The sequence below is a fragment of the Delphinus delphis genome, chromosome 9 (assembly GCF_949987515.2).
Source record: "Delphinus delphis chromosome 9, mDelDel1.2, whole genome shotgun sequence".
Taxonomy (NCBI): Eukaryota; Metazoa; Chordata; class Mammalia; order Artiodactyla; family Delphinidae; genus Delphinus; species Delphinus delphis.
This window is the reverse complement of record NC_082691.1, coordinates 92,455,488-92,469,175: the sequence shown is the minus strand read 5'-3', so window position 1 is coordinate 92,469,175 and position 13,688 is coordinate 92,455,488. Positions and strand designations below refer to the sequence as shown.

The 13,688-nt window shown below is 47.0% G+C and overlaps 1 protein-coding gene across 1 annotated transcript in view; it reads left to right on the top strand.

Moving 5' to 3' along the window:
• The window catches only part of KIAA1549 (KIAA1549 ortholog), a 146,661-nt gene that overhangs the window by 102,400 nt on the left and 30,573 nt on the right, over positions 1-13,688 (top strand). The window contains exons 13-16 of the mRNA XM_060020021.1: positions 3,211-3,413; positions 6,051-6,274; positions 7,219-7,372; positions 13,240-13,557. Coding sequence (XP_059876004.1) covers positions 3,211-3,413; positions 6,051-6,274; positions 7,219-7,372; positions 13,240-13,557 — 899 coding nt within the window. The remainder of the gene's footprint in view (positions 1-3,210; positions 3,414-6,050; positions 6,275-7,218; positions 7,373-13,239; positions 13,558-13,688) is intronic.

The following is a 13,688-nucleotide window of genomic DNA, read 5'->3' as shown; positions in this document are numbered from 1 at the left end:
CAATTAAATCTATCTGGTCTGTTGTGTCATTTAAAACTTCTGTTTCCTTATTTATTTTCATTTTGGATGATCTGTCCCTTGGTGTAAGGGGGGTGTTAAAGTCCACCACTATTATTGTGTTACTGTCGATTTCCTATTTTATAGCTGTTAGCATTTGCCTTATGTGTTGAGGTGCTCCTATGTTGGGTACATATATATTTATAATTGTTATATCTTCTTCTTGGATTGATCCCTTGATCATTATGTAGTATCCTTCCCTGTCTCTTGTAACATGCTTTATTTTAAAGTCTATTTTATCTGATATGAGTATTGCTACTGTAGCTTCCTTTTGATTTCCATTTGCATGGAATATCTTTTTCCATCCCCTCACTTTCAGTCTGTATGTGTCCCTAGGTCTGAAGTGGGTCTCTTGTAGACAGCATATATATGGGTGTTGTTTTTATATTCATTCAGCAAGCCTGTGTCTTTTGGTTGGAGCATTTAATCTATTCAAGTTTAAGGTAATTATCGATATGTATGTTCCTATTACCATTTTCTTAATTGTTTTGGGTTTGTTTTTGTAGGTCCTTTTCTTCTCTTGTGTTTCCCACTTAGAAAAGTTCCTTTAGCATTTGTTGTAGAGCTGGTTTGGTGGTGCTGAATTCTCTTAGCTTTCGCTTGTCTGTAAAGCTTTTGATTTCTTCATCGAATCTGATTGAGATCCTTGCCAGGTCGAGTAATCTTGGTTGTAAGTTCTTCCCTTTCATCACTTTAAGTATATCATGCTACTTCCTTCTGGCTTGTAGAGTTTCTGCTGAGAAATCAGCTGTTAACCTTATGGCAGTTCCCTTGTATATTATTTGTCGTTCTTCCCTTGCTGCTTTTAATAATTTTTCTTTGTCTTTAATTTTTACCAATTTGATTACTATGTGTCTTGGCGTGTTTCTCCTTGGGTTTATCCTATATGGGGCTCTGCGCTTCCTGGACTTGGGTGGCTATTTCCTTTCCCGTGTTAGGGAAGTTTTCGACTACAATCTCTTCACATATTTTCTCTGATCCTTTCTCTCTGTCTTCTCCCTCTGGGACCCCTATAATGCGAATGTTGTTGCGTTTAATGTTGTCCCAGAGGTCTCTTAGGCTGTCTTCATTTCTTTTCATTCTTTTTTCTTTGTTCTGCAGCAGTGAATTCCACCATTCTGTCTTCCCAGTCACTTATCCGTTCTTCTGCCTCAATTATTCTGCTATTGATTCCTTCTAGTGTAGTTTTCATTTCAGTTATTGTATTGTTCATCTCTGTTTGTTTGTTCTTTAATTCTTCTGGGTCTTGGTTAAACATTTCTTGCATCTTTTCGATCTTTGCCTCCATTCTTTTTCCAAGGTCCTGGATCATCTTCACTATCATTATTCTGAATTCTTTTTCTGGAAAGTTGCCTATATCCACATCATTTAGTTGTTTTTCTGGGGTTTTATCTTTTTCCTTCATCTGGTACATAGCCCTCTGCCTTTTCGTCTTGTCTGTCTTTCTGTGAATGTGGTTTTTGTTCCACAGGCTGCAGAATTGTAGTTTTTGCTTCTGTTGTCTGCCCTCTTGCTCAACACTTTTTTTACACTGAGGGGAAACCTGTATATTTTTCACTTATGCTCGAGGTTTCAAAACTTAGGCTTTTGTTTAAAAATAGTTTTGGCATGCGTTCACTTCTTCTCTTGGCCTGTTGGCCATTTATTTTCAAGCAGTGTCCAGAGCGTCTAGAGGAGACCTGTGGCTTAGAGGGAGGGCATGTGGGATCTTAGTGTGTCTAACTGGAGAGTTCTTTCCATCCATTCAGCCCCTCTTCATCTCTTTCTTTGCCTTTAAAAAACATTTTTTTTTTTAATTTTATTTTTGGCTTCATTAGGTCTTCATTGCTGCATGCGGGCTTTCTTTAGTTGCAGTGAGTGGGGGCTACTCTTCGTTGTGGTGCGTGGGCTTCACTTTGCAGTGGCTTCTCGTTGCGGAGCATGGGCTCTAGGCGTGTTGGCTTCAGTAATTGGGGCACGCGGGCTCAGTAATTGTGGCACGTGGGCTCAGTAGTTGTGGTGCACGGGCCTAGTTGCTCCGCGGCATGTGGGATCTTCCCCAACTAGGACTCGAACCCGTGTCCCCTGCACTGGCAGGCAGAATCCCAACCACTGCACCAACAGGGAAGACCCTCTTTGCCTTTTTAAAATTAAAGTTTATTTGGATTATTTCTATTATAAAAGTAATACTGACTAGAGAAAATCCACGTTACAGAAAATACAAGAAATTGGAGAACATTACTCATACCAAGATCCAGTCTCTGTTAAAGTGTTTTTCTATCTTTTTTTCTATACATTTAAATATTTTTCTTTTTTGCAGTTCTGGTTACTTAAAATAATTACCCTTTTAACCATTTTTCAGTGTTCTCTTCATCTGTTTTTTTTTTGCGGTACGCGGGCCTCTCACTGTTGTGGCGTCTTCCGTTGCGGAGCACAGGCTCCGGGCGCGCAGGCTCAGCGGCCATGGCTCGTGGGCCTAGCCGCTCCGCGGTCTCGGACCGGGGCATGAACCCGTGTCCCCTGCATCAGCAGGCAGACTCTCAACCACTGCGCCACCAGGGAAGCCCCTCTTCATCTGTTTTTAAAGTGGGAACTAATTCCATGCAGGCAGTAGCTTTTTCTTCTCCTGACTCTTCATTCTCTTTCTTCATCAGAACTGAGAAGGCAGAAGCCTTAATCATTCACTGGTACTTGCCAGCAGGTCCACAATCCCCTGGTCTTCTGTTATCTCAACAGTGTAATTGCCTTGCAACTAAATTTATATCACTTCAAATGAGCATGGACATTCAGAGCTGCCATAAGTGTTGTCCTCCAAGTTCTGTAAATTGCTACTGGCCTACCCACGTCAGGCTTCTCCTGTCCTTTACCCTGTCTTACTGAAGACTTTGAAACACCTTTAGACAAAACAGGGCCACTTGGGGCACATAATGTCGTAGTGATTTTCATATCTTGCCTATGGATATTTGTAATTTTTAATGAGACTGAAGGAGACACTACTTATCCCAGACAATTTAAGTTCGAATAGTGACATTTCAAGTACTCTGCCTTGGAGTTGGGGATGTGTTTTTGGTCAGGGGCCCATCTGACGATTCTTTAAGAAATCCCTAATTGTGATGATTTGCTCTTTCTTTACAATGACTTTATTTCTTAATTTTTCTTTTCCTTCTGTTCCAGGGGCAGCACCCAGCTCGGGGAATGAGCAGCATTCGTCAGCCTCCATCTTTGAGCATGTGGACAGGATCTCCCGCTCCTCGGAGGCCAGTCGGCGGGTCCCCAATAAGATTCAGCTGATCGCCATGCAGCCCATCCCGGCACCCCCAGTTCCACACCCCATCCTGGCCGACCGAGTGGCCGAAACCAACAAAATTAACAAAGAGGTATTTGGTTTTATGAAAAAGTACATTAATAAAAAAAGAAAAACCTTACATTCTCATTTGGTCACTGCTTAAAAATGAAGTTAGTGTCAAAAATATGAGCTAAAGTTAGGAGCTGCTCACAGATGTTCTTAATTTAAAATCTGGTACTCAGTGTTTTTAGATCACATACCATTCAAGGACACTAGTAGGCACACTGGTGGATGTGCAGATTAAAGACCAGGGGTGGCTATCCTGAGAAAGTCCGCCTTAGCCCGTGGCTGGGGTTTGGGGATTTGGATCTTGGAAAGATTCCCACCATTCCCAGAATGGAGTGGCTCGCTGTGCCTAAACTGTTTGTACAAGCAACATGATTTTTGCTGAGCAACTCTTTCTTCTGGGAGTCTGGAATTTTGGTACATGCTAGGCAGAGGGTGCCTATGTGACCGGCCTCCAGTAAACATCCTGGGCATTGAGTCTCTAATGAGCTTCCCTGGTAGACGTGTCGCATGCGTTGTCACAACTCATTGCTGGAGGAGTTCACATCCTGCGTGACTTTTCTGGGAAAGGACTCTTGGAAGCTGTGCCTGGTTTCCTCCAGACCTCACCCTATGTGCCATTCCTCTATGCTGGTTTTGCTTTGTGTCCTTTTGCTGTAATAAATTGGACTTACATTCTGAGTCCTGAGAGTTCTCCTAGTGAATTGTTGAATGTGGGGTAATCTTGGGACCACAGTAGACTCTGTGATGCCTGATAGATCTGCTCTGGCCCCAAACATCTAGGTAAGTCTTGGGAAGAAACTGTATTTCCAGTGACTCCTGGAACAGTGAGATAGATCTGCTTTCCTCCTAAGATTTGGGGAACCAGAAGGCCGGGTCACGTCACTGTTAACTTGAACTTGAGGAGTTTGGCCTGGTCTGGACCATGAGTGGAATGAATGCTGTTTAGGGTCGCACACATGGTGGCATCATGACTGTCAGTTTCTTGCCTCTAAGAAATACCTGCTGCTGTTGTGAGTTCTGCCAGGTGAACTAATAATTGATGCAATTCAATCCTTAAAGTGGATCATCTTACAGAAGTCTTAGCAAGAGTTCTTACACATTCTCCTCTCCACACCTCATTGGCTCCTTGCCAAGGCCATGACCAGAAGAACGTGTGTCATGGGTTCAAGGTGACACATGCTGTCTCTTCTCACTGATGCTCAGGAGCCCTGACCCTGCATGACCCCGGTCCTAGCCTAGACCTATGACCCCATCAGTCCTGTGTGTTGCATGTGCCTCACATGGCCATGAGTAAGCACCCTGGAGTAGGTTCTCCGTGTGGCCAAAAAAAGAAGAGAATAAGCTCACCAGGCCTCACAACTGGATAGCACTCATCGCCACTTTTTTCTTTTACTATCTTTAAAATGTATTTGATGCATGCATATGGTATAGGAAACATATATATTGATTATAAAGCATAAAGTGAAAGCCCAACTTAAGAACAAGAGCATTATCAGTACTGGTGCACCTACCGGTAGGCTCCATACATCTCAGTGGAAATGTTTTCTTTTTAGGAGGTTCTGGTGCACATTCCTAGCATGTCTTGGTCCTCCTGTGGGGACCTCACATATTTTAAAGAACAGTTAGATCCTGATAGAGTAAGAGGGGCTTCCTGAATCATCCTGCTGGGAAGTTGTCAAGAATCTCATCCGCCTGACCCTCCCTCAAGCAGTCGCAAGGAGCATGTGGCTCCTCGTCCACTGTGGCGTGGCCAGGAGCATCCCACCTTGTCTTAGACGTTGCTCCTGCTCTCTTCTCCCAGTCGGATGCCTAGTTTGGTTTCCCTTTTTCCCTCTGTCTCCATCTTGCTTGCTGTTAAGTCCTCTGAAGCTGGGCTAAGGGCTTAGAAAACAAGGGGAGGCACCTCCATGAAGGAAAGCATTCCCCGTCTGCTCTCCCTGATAGCTCAGCCGACCTGCCGCTCCCGGAGCTGTGGCCTCGTTCCCCCAGACCTGCGTCTGCATTCCTGCTTCTGGCCCTCAGCACCTTGGTGCCTTCCCTGCACACCCTCTGCCCACTTCCCTCCCTCCCCTGCTTCAGAACCAGCCGGCTCTTGGAGACCTAGTTCAGGCCCCTTGTAGCCAGCGAGGATGTGTTTCCATACGTGTCGATTTTCCACTTTGAGGAGGGGTGTCTCATGGCTGGGGGCTTGTTTTGGTAACACTAAGCATCATTAGTAAATGGGTATTTTATTGTATAATGCAAATATCTTCTTTCACTCTGTCTTAATTTAAAAATCTCTAAAGTAGTGATATTATTGGGTATGGAAAATATTTACTCTTTTCTCGGGTCGTATGACATATAGTTGTCACTGTCTCTCAGTATCTTCAAAGTTGCCACTGGCCTGTTTCCCGGGTTTGAGTTCTTTTGCCCTGTTTGGGGGCCGATACCATGGCTTCCTGCGTCCCACCCACCACGTGGAGTGTGGGGATACAGCTCCGGATGATGGAGGTTCCCCACGCCCCATGTGGGTGTGCCTGTCCCTGCCACCCCTTCGGGGCCTCGTGGGCGCCTAGGACAGCCGGGGGCGGGGGGAGGAGAGTCGCAGGAAGGCCTCCCAGCTGCTTTCTCTGCGTGGTCCCAGAGACCGTCAGAACGTTCCGTCTGTCTCGTTTCCCAGATCCAGACAGCGCTGCGGCACAAGTCGGAGATCGAGCACCATCGGAACAAGATCCGGCTCCGCGCCAAGCGCCGCGGGCACTACGAGTTCCCGGTGCTGGACGAGCTGTCGTCGGGAGACACGCGGGAGCGGCACCGCGTGTACCGCAGGGCGCAGATGCAGATCGACAAGATCCTGGACCCCACGGCCAGCGTGCCCTCTGTGTTCATAGAGCCCAGGAAGAGGTGGGCCCCGAGCCGGGCCGGAGGCCCCTGCTGCAGGGCTACGATGGCTTGGCTGTGGAGGGGGCAGGGAGAAGTCTCTGCAAGCGACTCCAGGCTGGGTAGGCTGGGAGGCCGCCATCCCACCTGGAGGTCACCTGTGGTGAAGGCTGCATTCATTCCACCCCAGTGGCCCCGGAGCACCTCCCTGGGTTTCGTGTCTCCTGGAATTCAGACTTCTGAAAATGTGGCGCCGTCCTTCTCAGAGGGCTCCAGGGCTCCCTCTCCCTGCCTCTCTTCTTCAGCTCTCACCCCCAGCATCTCCACCTCCCGTGCTTGGTCACCAGTTCGGCCAGGCGCACAGCCGCTCTCAGAGTCTCGGTCTCTTGGTCTCCCAGGCCCTTGCTCCCTAATGCAGAGGCATTTTGTGTAAGATCAGCTCTCGTTTGTGTCTTGCTCTGCTCACACCTGTGCTGGCTTGGGCTGCCTGCCGGGTGGACCCTGGACTCCTGTACCTAGCGGGGCACTGCCTTTCACCCAGCTGCTCCCCACTCCGCCCAGCAGCACAGAGGAACTGCCGCCCCCTAGGTGGTGGCCTCATTGCCCCCCAGACATTCATCTGCATTCCTGTTTCTGGCCCTCCACACGGTCCTGCCTGCACCTCACACTTGCCCCACTTCCCTGCCCGTCCGCAGATCCTACTCATTTTTCAAGACCTAGATCAGGCCACAGGTAGCCAGCGGTGATATTATCCTCTGTTGTTCCGTGTGTTTAGTATAGTCTGCCCCGGTGGACTGTGAGCTTTCTTAGAGCAGAGACTGTGTCTTACACACTGTTTACATCCTGTGGGGTGTTTACTACAGTGGCTAGCAGGTCCTGGGTACGCAGAAAATACTTGGCGTTTAGTTGATGAGCCCATGGCCGGAAGGTTATTTCCTATGAAGATAACCTCTCTTTTCTCCTGGCAGCTCCAGGATAAAACGTTCTCCTAAACCACGCCGGAAACATCAGGTCAATGGCTGCCCCGGAGATGCTGAGAAGGATAGACTTATCACCACAGACAGCGACGGCACTTACAAACGGCCCCCTGGTGTCCACAACTCTGCCTATATTGGTTGCCCGGTGTGTAATGTTGAGCCTTGCTTCTGGTCGCTCTTAGGGAGAGGAGAATGAGCAGTGACGGCTGCTGCCCTGGGTGATGCTGATGCCCAGTGGGGGATGCTCCAGGGCCAGCTAGGTTGTGAGGCGCGTAGGGTGGGGAAGGGGTGGGCACTTCCTTTGAAGAAGGACTCGAGTCATACCGACCAAGGGGCTGCTGGGGGAGCCCTCTGGAAACACACTCAGTGTTTTTACTTCCTATTAAGCAAACCCTGTCCTCTCAGGCTTCAGAATGGCAACTTCCCGAGGTTAATTGGAAAACAGAGAGAAGCGTCCAGAAAGTTTCTTTTTTCTTCCCTTCATCAGAGAGTTGTTTGGGTTTCATGGTGGGAGGGACATTTAGGGTTTTGTCCCATCGTCTGTTCTTGGAGTGCTAAGAGGATATTACATTTGCTACTATATATATCTAGTTTTAAAGGAAGAAAGAGCTTAATGGAAATTAAGAAATAGGGAGTTAAACAATTTTTTCCAAAGGAAAGGGGCACAGAGTTGCTTGTAGTGTTAAAGCAAACGTTGACAGCATTAAGACACATACAGACCCCACTGAGCAGGGAAGAAAGGGCCAGCCTCCCCAAGGGGCCGTGAGAAATACAGACACAAAGACACCCCAAGACAGAGCAGGAGCCCCACGTTCCCAGTGTGTCTGGCAGCACCGGGACACAAAGTGCACGTCTGTAGCCCTGTGCCAGGGTGAAGCCCTTTCTCGTTGCCCAAGACCACCTTTCTCCTTCTGGAGACAAAGTTACAGACCCATCCTTTTTAGAGAGAAATGAGCAAAACACATTCTTGGAGAAGGAGTTTGTGATGTACATGATCACTCAGAGCTTATGTAACCAGTGATTTCTTATTTGAGTTTTATATTTTATCTCTCAAATTACACAAATAACTAACACTGAGAGGCACTAAACAGAATTAGACATACGTGCCAAATACCATACTGACATTGGGGCTAAATGTAATTGTCATGATCATCTGAAAGAACCAGGGTTTTCCCTTGGAACTTGCTGTGTTTCTGGTGTCCTGAGACTGACCATCCCTTCGTAACTGGCTCATCAGGATTGGTGTGATTCCCGTGGGTTGGAATGTCTACAAATTAGGCTGCTTTGCTCCCCAACAGAATGAATGAATCCTTTCTGAAGGCTGTGAATGAATTCCTCGGGTGGGGGAACCTCAGGCAGTTCTCACAGTAGGTGGCGCTCCTGAGCCGCTGCCGTGTTTTTGGACAGGTGTTTGGGCGTCTGTGGTGTGTGGCTTGATCTGGGGAGGGCTGTTCCCTTGACTCCCCAGGATGGTCCCCTGGAGCTTTCGTTTTTGTTTCATCCGGGATCTCAGAGATCCTGTTGTGTGAAACCGATGAGCAGAAGAAGGGGGAGTATTTCTTCTTCCCTCGTAGCTTCCAGAGCCCCAGGGCTCCTTCTCTGAGACAAATCTGTAGGAGAGCCTCTGCAGTCCCGCACGTTCTTTTTTCAGTAGCCCTGAGTTCCATCGTCCAGTGCCATTGAGTTTTGTGAGGAAATAACCTGTCCTCCCCTTGCCCTCTCAATGACCATAAATCAGGCCTCTTTCATGGTGGCCCAGACTATCCTTCTTCTCCTTGCTTTTTTTCTTAGCAGAAAGCATAGAGGTTCCTCCCTCAGCTGGTGGGAAGAAGCCCTTCCCTGGAAAACACTAACTCAGTCAGCTGCTTCATCCCACATGGCTCCATTTTTCAAAGGTTCCCTAATAAGAAATTCTTCCTCAGATGGACTTTTTACTTTCTCTCCCTAAAAATTCTGAAACGTATATTTTCTTTTTTTTAATACTTATATTGTATGATTTTTATTTTTTAATTTTATATTGGAGTATAGTTGATTTACAATATTGTGTTAGTTTCAGGTGTACAGCAAAGTGATTCAGTTATACATATACGTATATCTGTTCTTTTTTTTTTTTTTTTTTTTTTTTTTTTCCGGTACGCGGGCCCCTCACCGCTGTGGCCTCTCCCGCTGCGGAGCACAGGCTCCAGACGCGCAGGCTCAGCGGCCATGGCTCATGGGCCCAGCCACACCGCGGCATGTGGGATCTTCCCGGACTGGGGCACGAACCCGTGTCCCCAGCATCGGCAGACGGACTCTCAACCACTGCGCCACCAGGGAAGCCCCATATATCTATTTTTTTTCCGATTTTTTTCCCATATAGGTTATTACAGAAGATGGAGTAGAGTTCCCTGTGCTGTACAGTAGGTCCTTGTTGTATATGTTAATCCCAACCTCCTAATTTATACCTCCCCCCACCTTTCCCCTTTGGTAACCATAAATTTGTTTTCTAAGTCTGTGAGTCCGATGAAACACATACCTTCACAGATAATGCCTTTTTGGGAACTCACCTTTTCTTAGGTAGTATTTCATCTTGAAGATTATACTAGACATACATTTTTTTTTTTTTTTTTTTTTTTTTTTGCGGTACGCGGGCCTCTCACTGTTGTGGCCTCTCCCATTGCGGAGCACAGGCTCCGGATGCGCAGGCTCAGTGGCCATGGCTCACGGGCCCAGCCGCTCCGCAGCATGTGGGATCTTCCCGGACCGGGGCACGAACCCGTGTCCCCTGCATCGGCAGGCGGACTCTCAACCACTGCACCACCAGAGAAGCCCTAGACATACGTGTTTTTGAACTGTCTTGAATTATATGCTTTCGCCTCAAAATATCTTCTTCTTGAGAGCTCTCTTCTCCTGAGGTGAAAGAAATATTTCTGGACTTCTTGTAACTAGGGCTACCATTATAATTCAAGCCTCAGCAAACATTGACCCTCAGGCAAATCCGGCCTGCTGTCTGCTTTTGTAAATAAAGTTTTATTGGAACACAGCCACACCCATCATTTTTGTGTTATCTATGGCTGCTCTTGCTACAGTGGCAGAGTTGAGTAGCTGTGTGGCTCACGAAGCCTAAACTATTTACTCTCTGGCCCCTTATGGAAGTTTGTCAATGCTGATATAATTTATTATCCAAGCCAGACACTTGTGAGGGTGAAAGGAGATGCTGTTAATTATACTGGGACAACAGGCGTGAACTGAGCTTGTCCTGGGCCAACCATGGTGCGTGATCACTCATTCTTATAATACGAAGGATTGCAAAGAGGCACCAGGATACATCGTCTCTGATGACTAAAGGTAAAAAAGTTCTCATGTATTTCTGAGGAGTGATAGGTGAACATGTATCTGTGCAAAGGAAACAAGTTGAATATCAAAGTCATCAAACTTGGGGGCTTCCCTGGTGGCACAGTGGTTAAGAATCTGCCTGCCAACGCAGGGGACACGGGTTCGAGCCCTGGTCTGGGAAGATGCCACGTGCCATGGAGCAGCTAAGCCCGTGCGCCACAACTTCTGAACTTGCGCTCTAGAGCCCGCGAGCCACAGCTACTGAAGCCCGTGCGCCTAGAGCCCGTGCTCCGCAATAAGAGAAGCCATCGCGATGAGAAGCCTGCGCACCACAAGGAAGAGTAGCCCCTGCTCGCCACAACTAGAGAAAGCCCGTGCGCAGCAATGAAGACCTGACGCAGCCAAAAATAAGTAAAATAAATTAAAACAAAGTCATCAAACTTGGATTCAAGAGAATGGAATTCAAATTCCAACTCAGGGATCCTGGGTAAATCTCAACTTCTGAAGATCACAGTTATTCATTTCTTATTAAGTACCATCTACATGTGAAACACTGTGTTGGATGTTGGGACATAGGAAAATGAACAAGACCTCTTCTTGGCCTGCAGGTTGCTAATAGTCTAGCCTGCGAAGTGTGGAGGCAGCAAGAAGACCAGAGAACAGGAAGCTCTGACATCACGGCTCTGTAGTTCTTTGCCTTCTTGGCAGGATTCATGGGATCAGTGAGACTCCAAGGGGACCTCACTTCACACCTTCACAGCATGTCTCTCTTGCTGTCAAAGTTAAACCTTCTTTAGAGTTATGACTACTGAGGGTGAGACTGGCAGTGGCTATAGCTCTTAAGGACTCTCTTCAAGTGTATGTAGGGTTTGTCCCCCACCTTGGAATCTCGGTTTAGGCTGTGGCCACACTGCTGTCTTCCCTGCAGTGCGGTTACCCAGTCAGCTCCTGGAACCGCCATCAGGAACATCGCTTCTGGCTTCGGAGAGACCCTCTTACTTACCAGTAGGATGTTTTTACAGACATGCTTATCCTCTTCTCCATGAAGTGTTAGGTTGGGGGCTTTCTACTGACTACATTCTTCTCCATCTGCTTCTCGAGAAAACCAAGAACAGAAGAAGGGCATGAGTGTGGGCCGTTTTTTGCACCTTGTAAGGAGAGGAACACAGAGTCTTGCCAATGCTACGTCATAAACCAGAGACCTTTGGGGCCCCGAATCTTTACCTTGATGACTAAGTCATTTAGTAGAACTTTACTGGGATATTGTGTTTCGGAGAAACAGTCTCACAGGACTAAGTGTGTATTGTACCTTGGAGTGAGACCGTCCACTCGCTGTTGTGAAGGGCAGAGCACCTGCCCATCTCAGGGGGGCAGTCTCTACCTAATGGCACTTGTTTCTGTCGAGGGTGAGGGCCCAGTGATGCCAGGGCTTCCAGGTCTGCCAAGAGAATCCAGAACTCTTGAGTTTTAGTAGGAAATTTTCAGATTTTTAAAATATTGCCCATCTATTTTTTAAAGACTGGTGTGGCCTAAGCAAAACAGGTCTGTGAGCTGTTAGTGGGTTTGCCAGTACGTTATCTGGTTTTCTTTCTGTTTGGAGTTAAGCAGCTGCTGCTGTTAAGTGTTTGACACTGGTGTGAATAATAACGGATCATTGCTGGACAGACCATAGTCATTACGAAGCATTTTAGGCAGTTGGCTAAGAGGAAGGACGTGTCTCTGCAAGAGAGATTTTCTTTGTAAGAGACTCACTGATCCAAAGCGATATGGGAATGCCTTCCTTTGGGCCTCATGTAGAGTGATCCAACGAGGGGTCACCAGCCCCTCGAGCAGAACCTCTTCTCTTTTCAGTGCGTCGGTTGTAGTCATTGTGATGTTTGGGCTTCTGGGGCCACTGAGACCAGGAAGGCCTCTTCTTCCATTGGTTCCTTGTTTTGTTTCTTACAGTTTACCGAGTATATATTATGACAACACTTGGCTCAGAAGGTAGTATCAGGAAATAAGATTTTTTAAAAATCTTAATTGTTACTTAATGTCCCTGCCTCTTTGACAGTGGGTATAGAATATAATTTAAACTTTTCTTGTTGACTCATGTTATCCAGGGATACCACCATTTAAAAGAAGTTAGTTTCTGAACAAATAATTGACACTATTTACTGTTTGTAAAGAGTTGTCGTAATAGGTATTAAAATGGTTTATACACACGTAGTTGTAATATCGTGGTGCCTTTGAACTCTTCTGCGGGTGTTTAGGGCGAATACACCTATACAACAATAGGTGTATTCTTCCTATTTTTAATAGTCAATAGACTGCTTTAGTTTTGGGTTTCTGTATCTGGGGAAAGTCAACTAGGTATTTTAATATATAGACTCTGACACATCATTTTTGTTTGCTAGGGGCTTTCAGGAAAACATGTGCACTTCCAGGTACTGAGATACATTTCAGGGAGTTGATTGAGTTTTGCTGGACAAATGACTGTGGAATAATTTTACTTTTTTATTTCTTCTGATTCAAACTTTTTGCCTCCATGAAAGGTAATGCACATTCCTCAGCTGTGATTTGAAAAATTCTTATGGTAAACCCATTCCTCAATGTCAGTGAAAATTGTTAAATTCTTTTTTAGTCCTAGAGTTTTGTTTTTGGGTCTCCACAGAAGCTCGTGTCTGATTCTTCACTTTGCTGTTTCCCCCACTGTAGTCTGATCCCGACCTCCCAGCAGATGTGCAGACGCCGTCTTCAGCTGAGCTGGGGAGGTATCCAGGCCTGCCCTTCCCGGCCTCCCAGTATATCCCGCCCCAGCCATCCATCGAGGAGGCGCGGCAGACCATGCACTCCCTCCTGGATGACGCTTTTGCCCTCGTGGCCCCCAGCAGCCAGCCCCCTAACACTGCAGCTGCAGGCCCTGGGGTCCCAGCCGGCCTGCCTGTGAACAGCACCCCTTCCCGGGAAGAGAGACGAGCCACCCAGTGGGGGTCCTTCTACAGCCCAGCTCAGACGGCCAACAACCCATGCAGTGTAAGTGTGGACCTTCTAGAATTCTCTTATGGGCAAGATGTCGGAGCTTTGTTGCCTGACTGCCTCGTTTTCAGGATCCCTGCAATACTCTTGTTGGATTTGATTGGAATTAAAGCTTGGATGATGAGTCT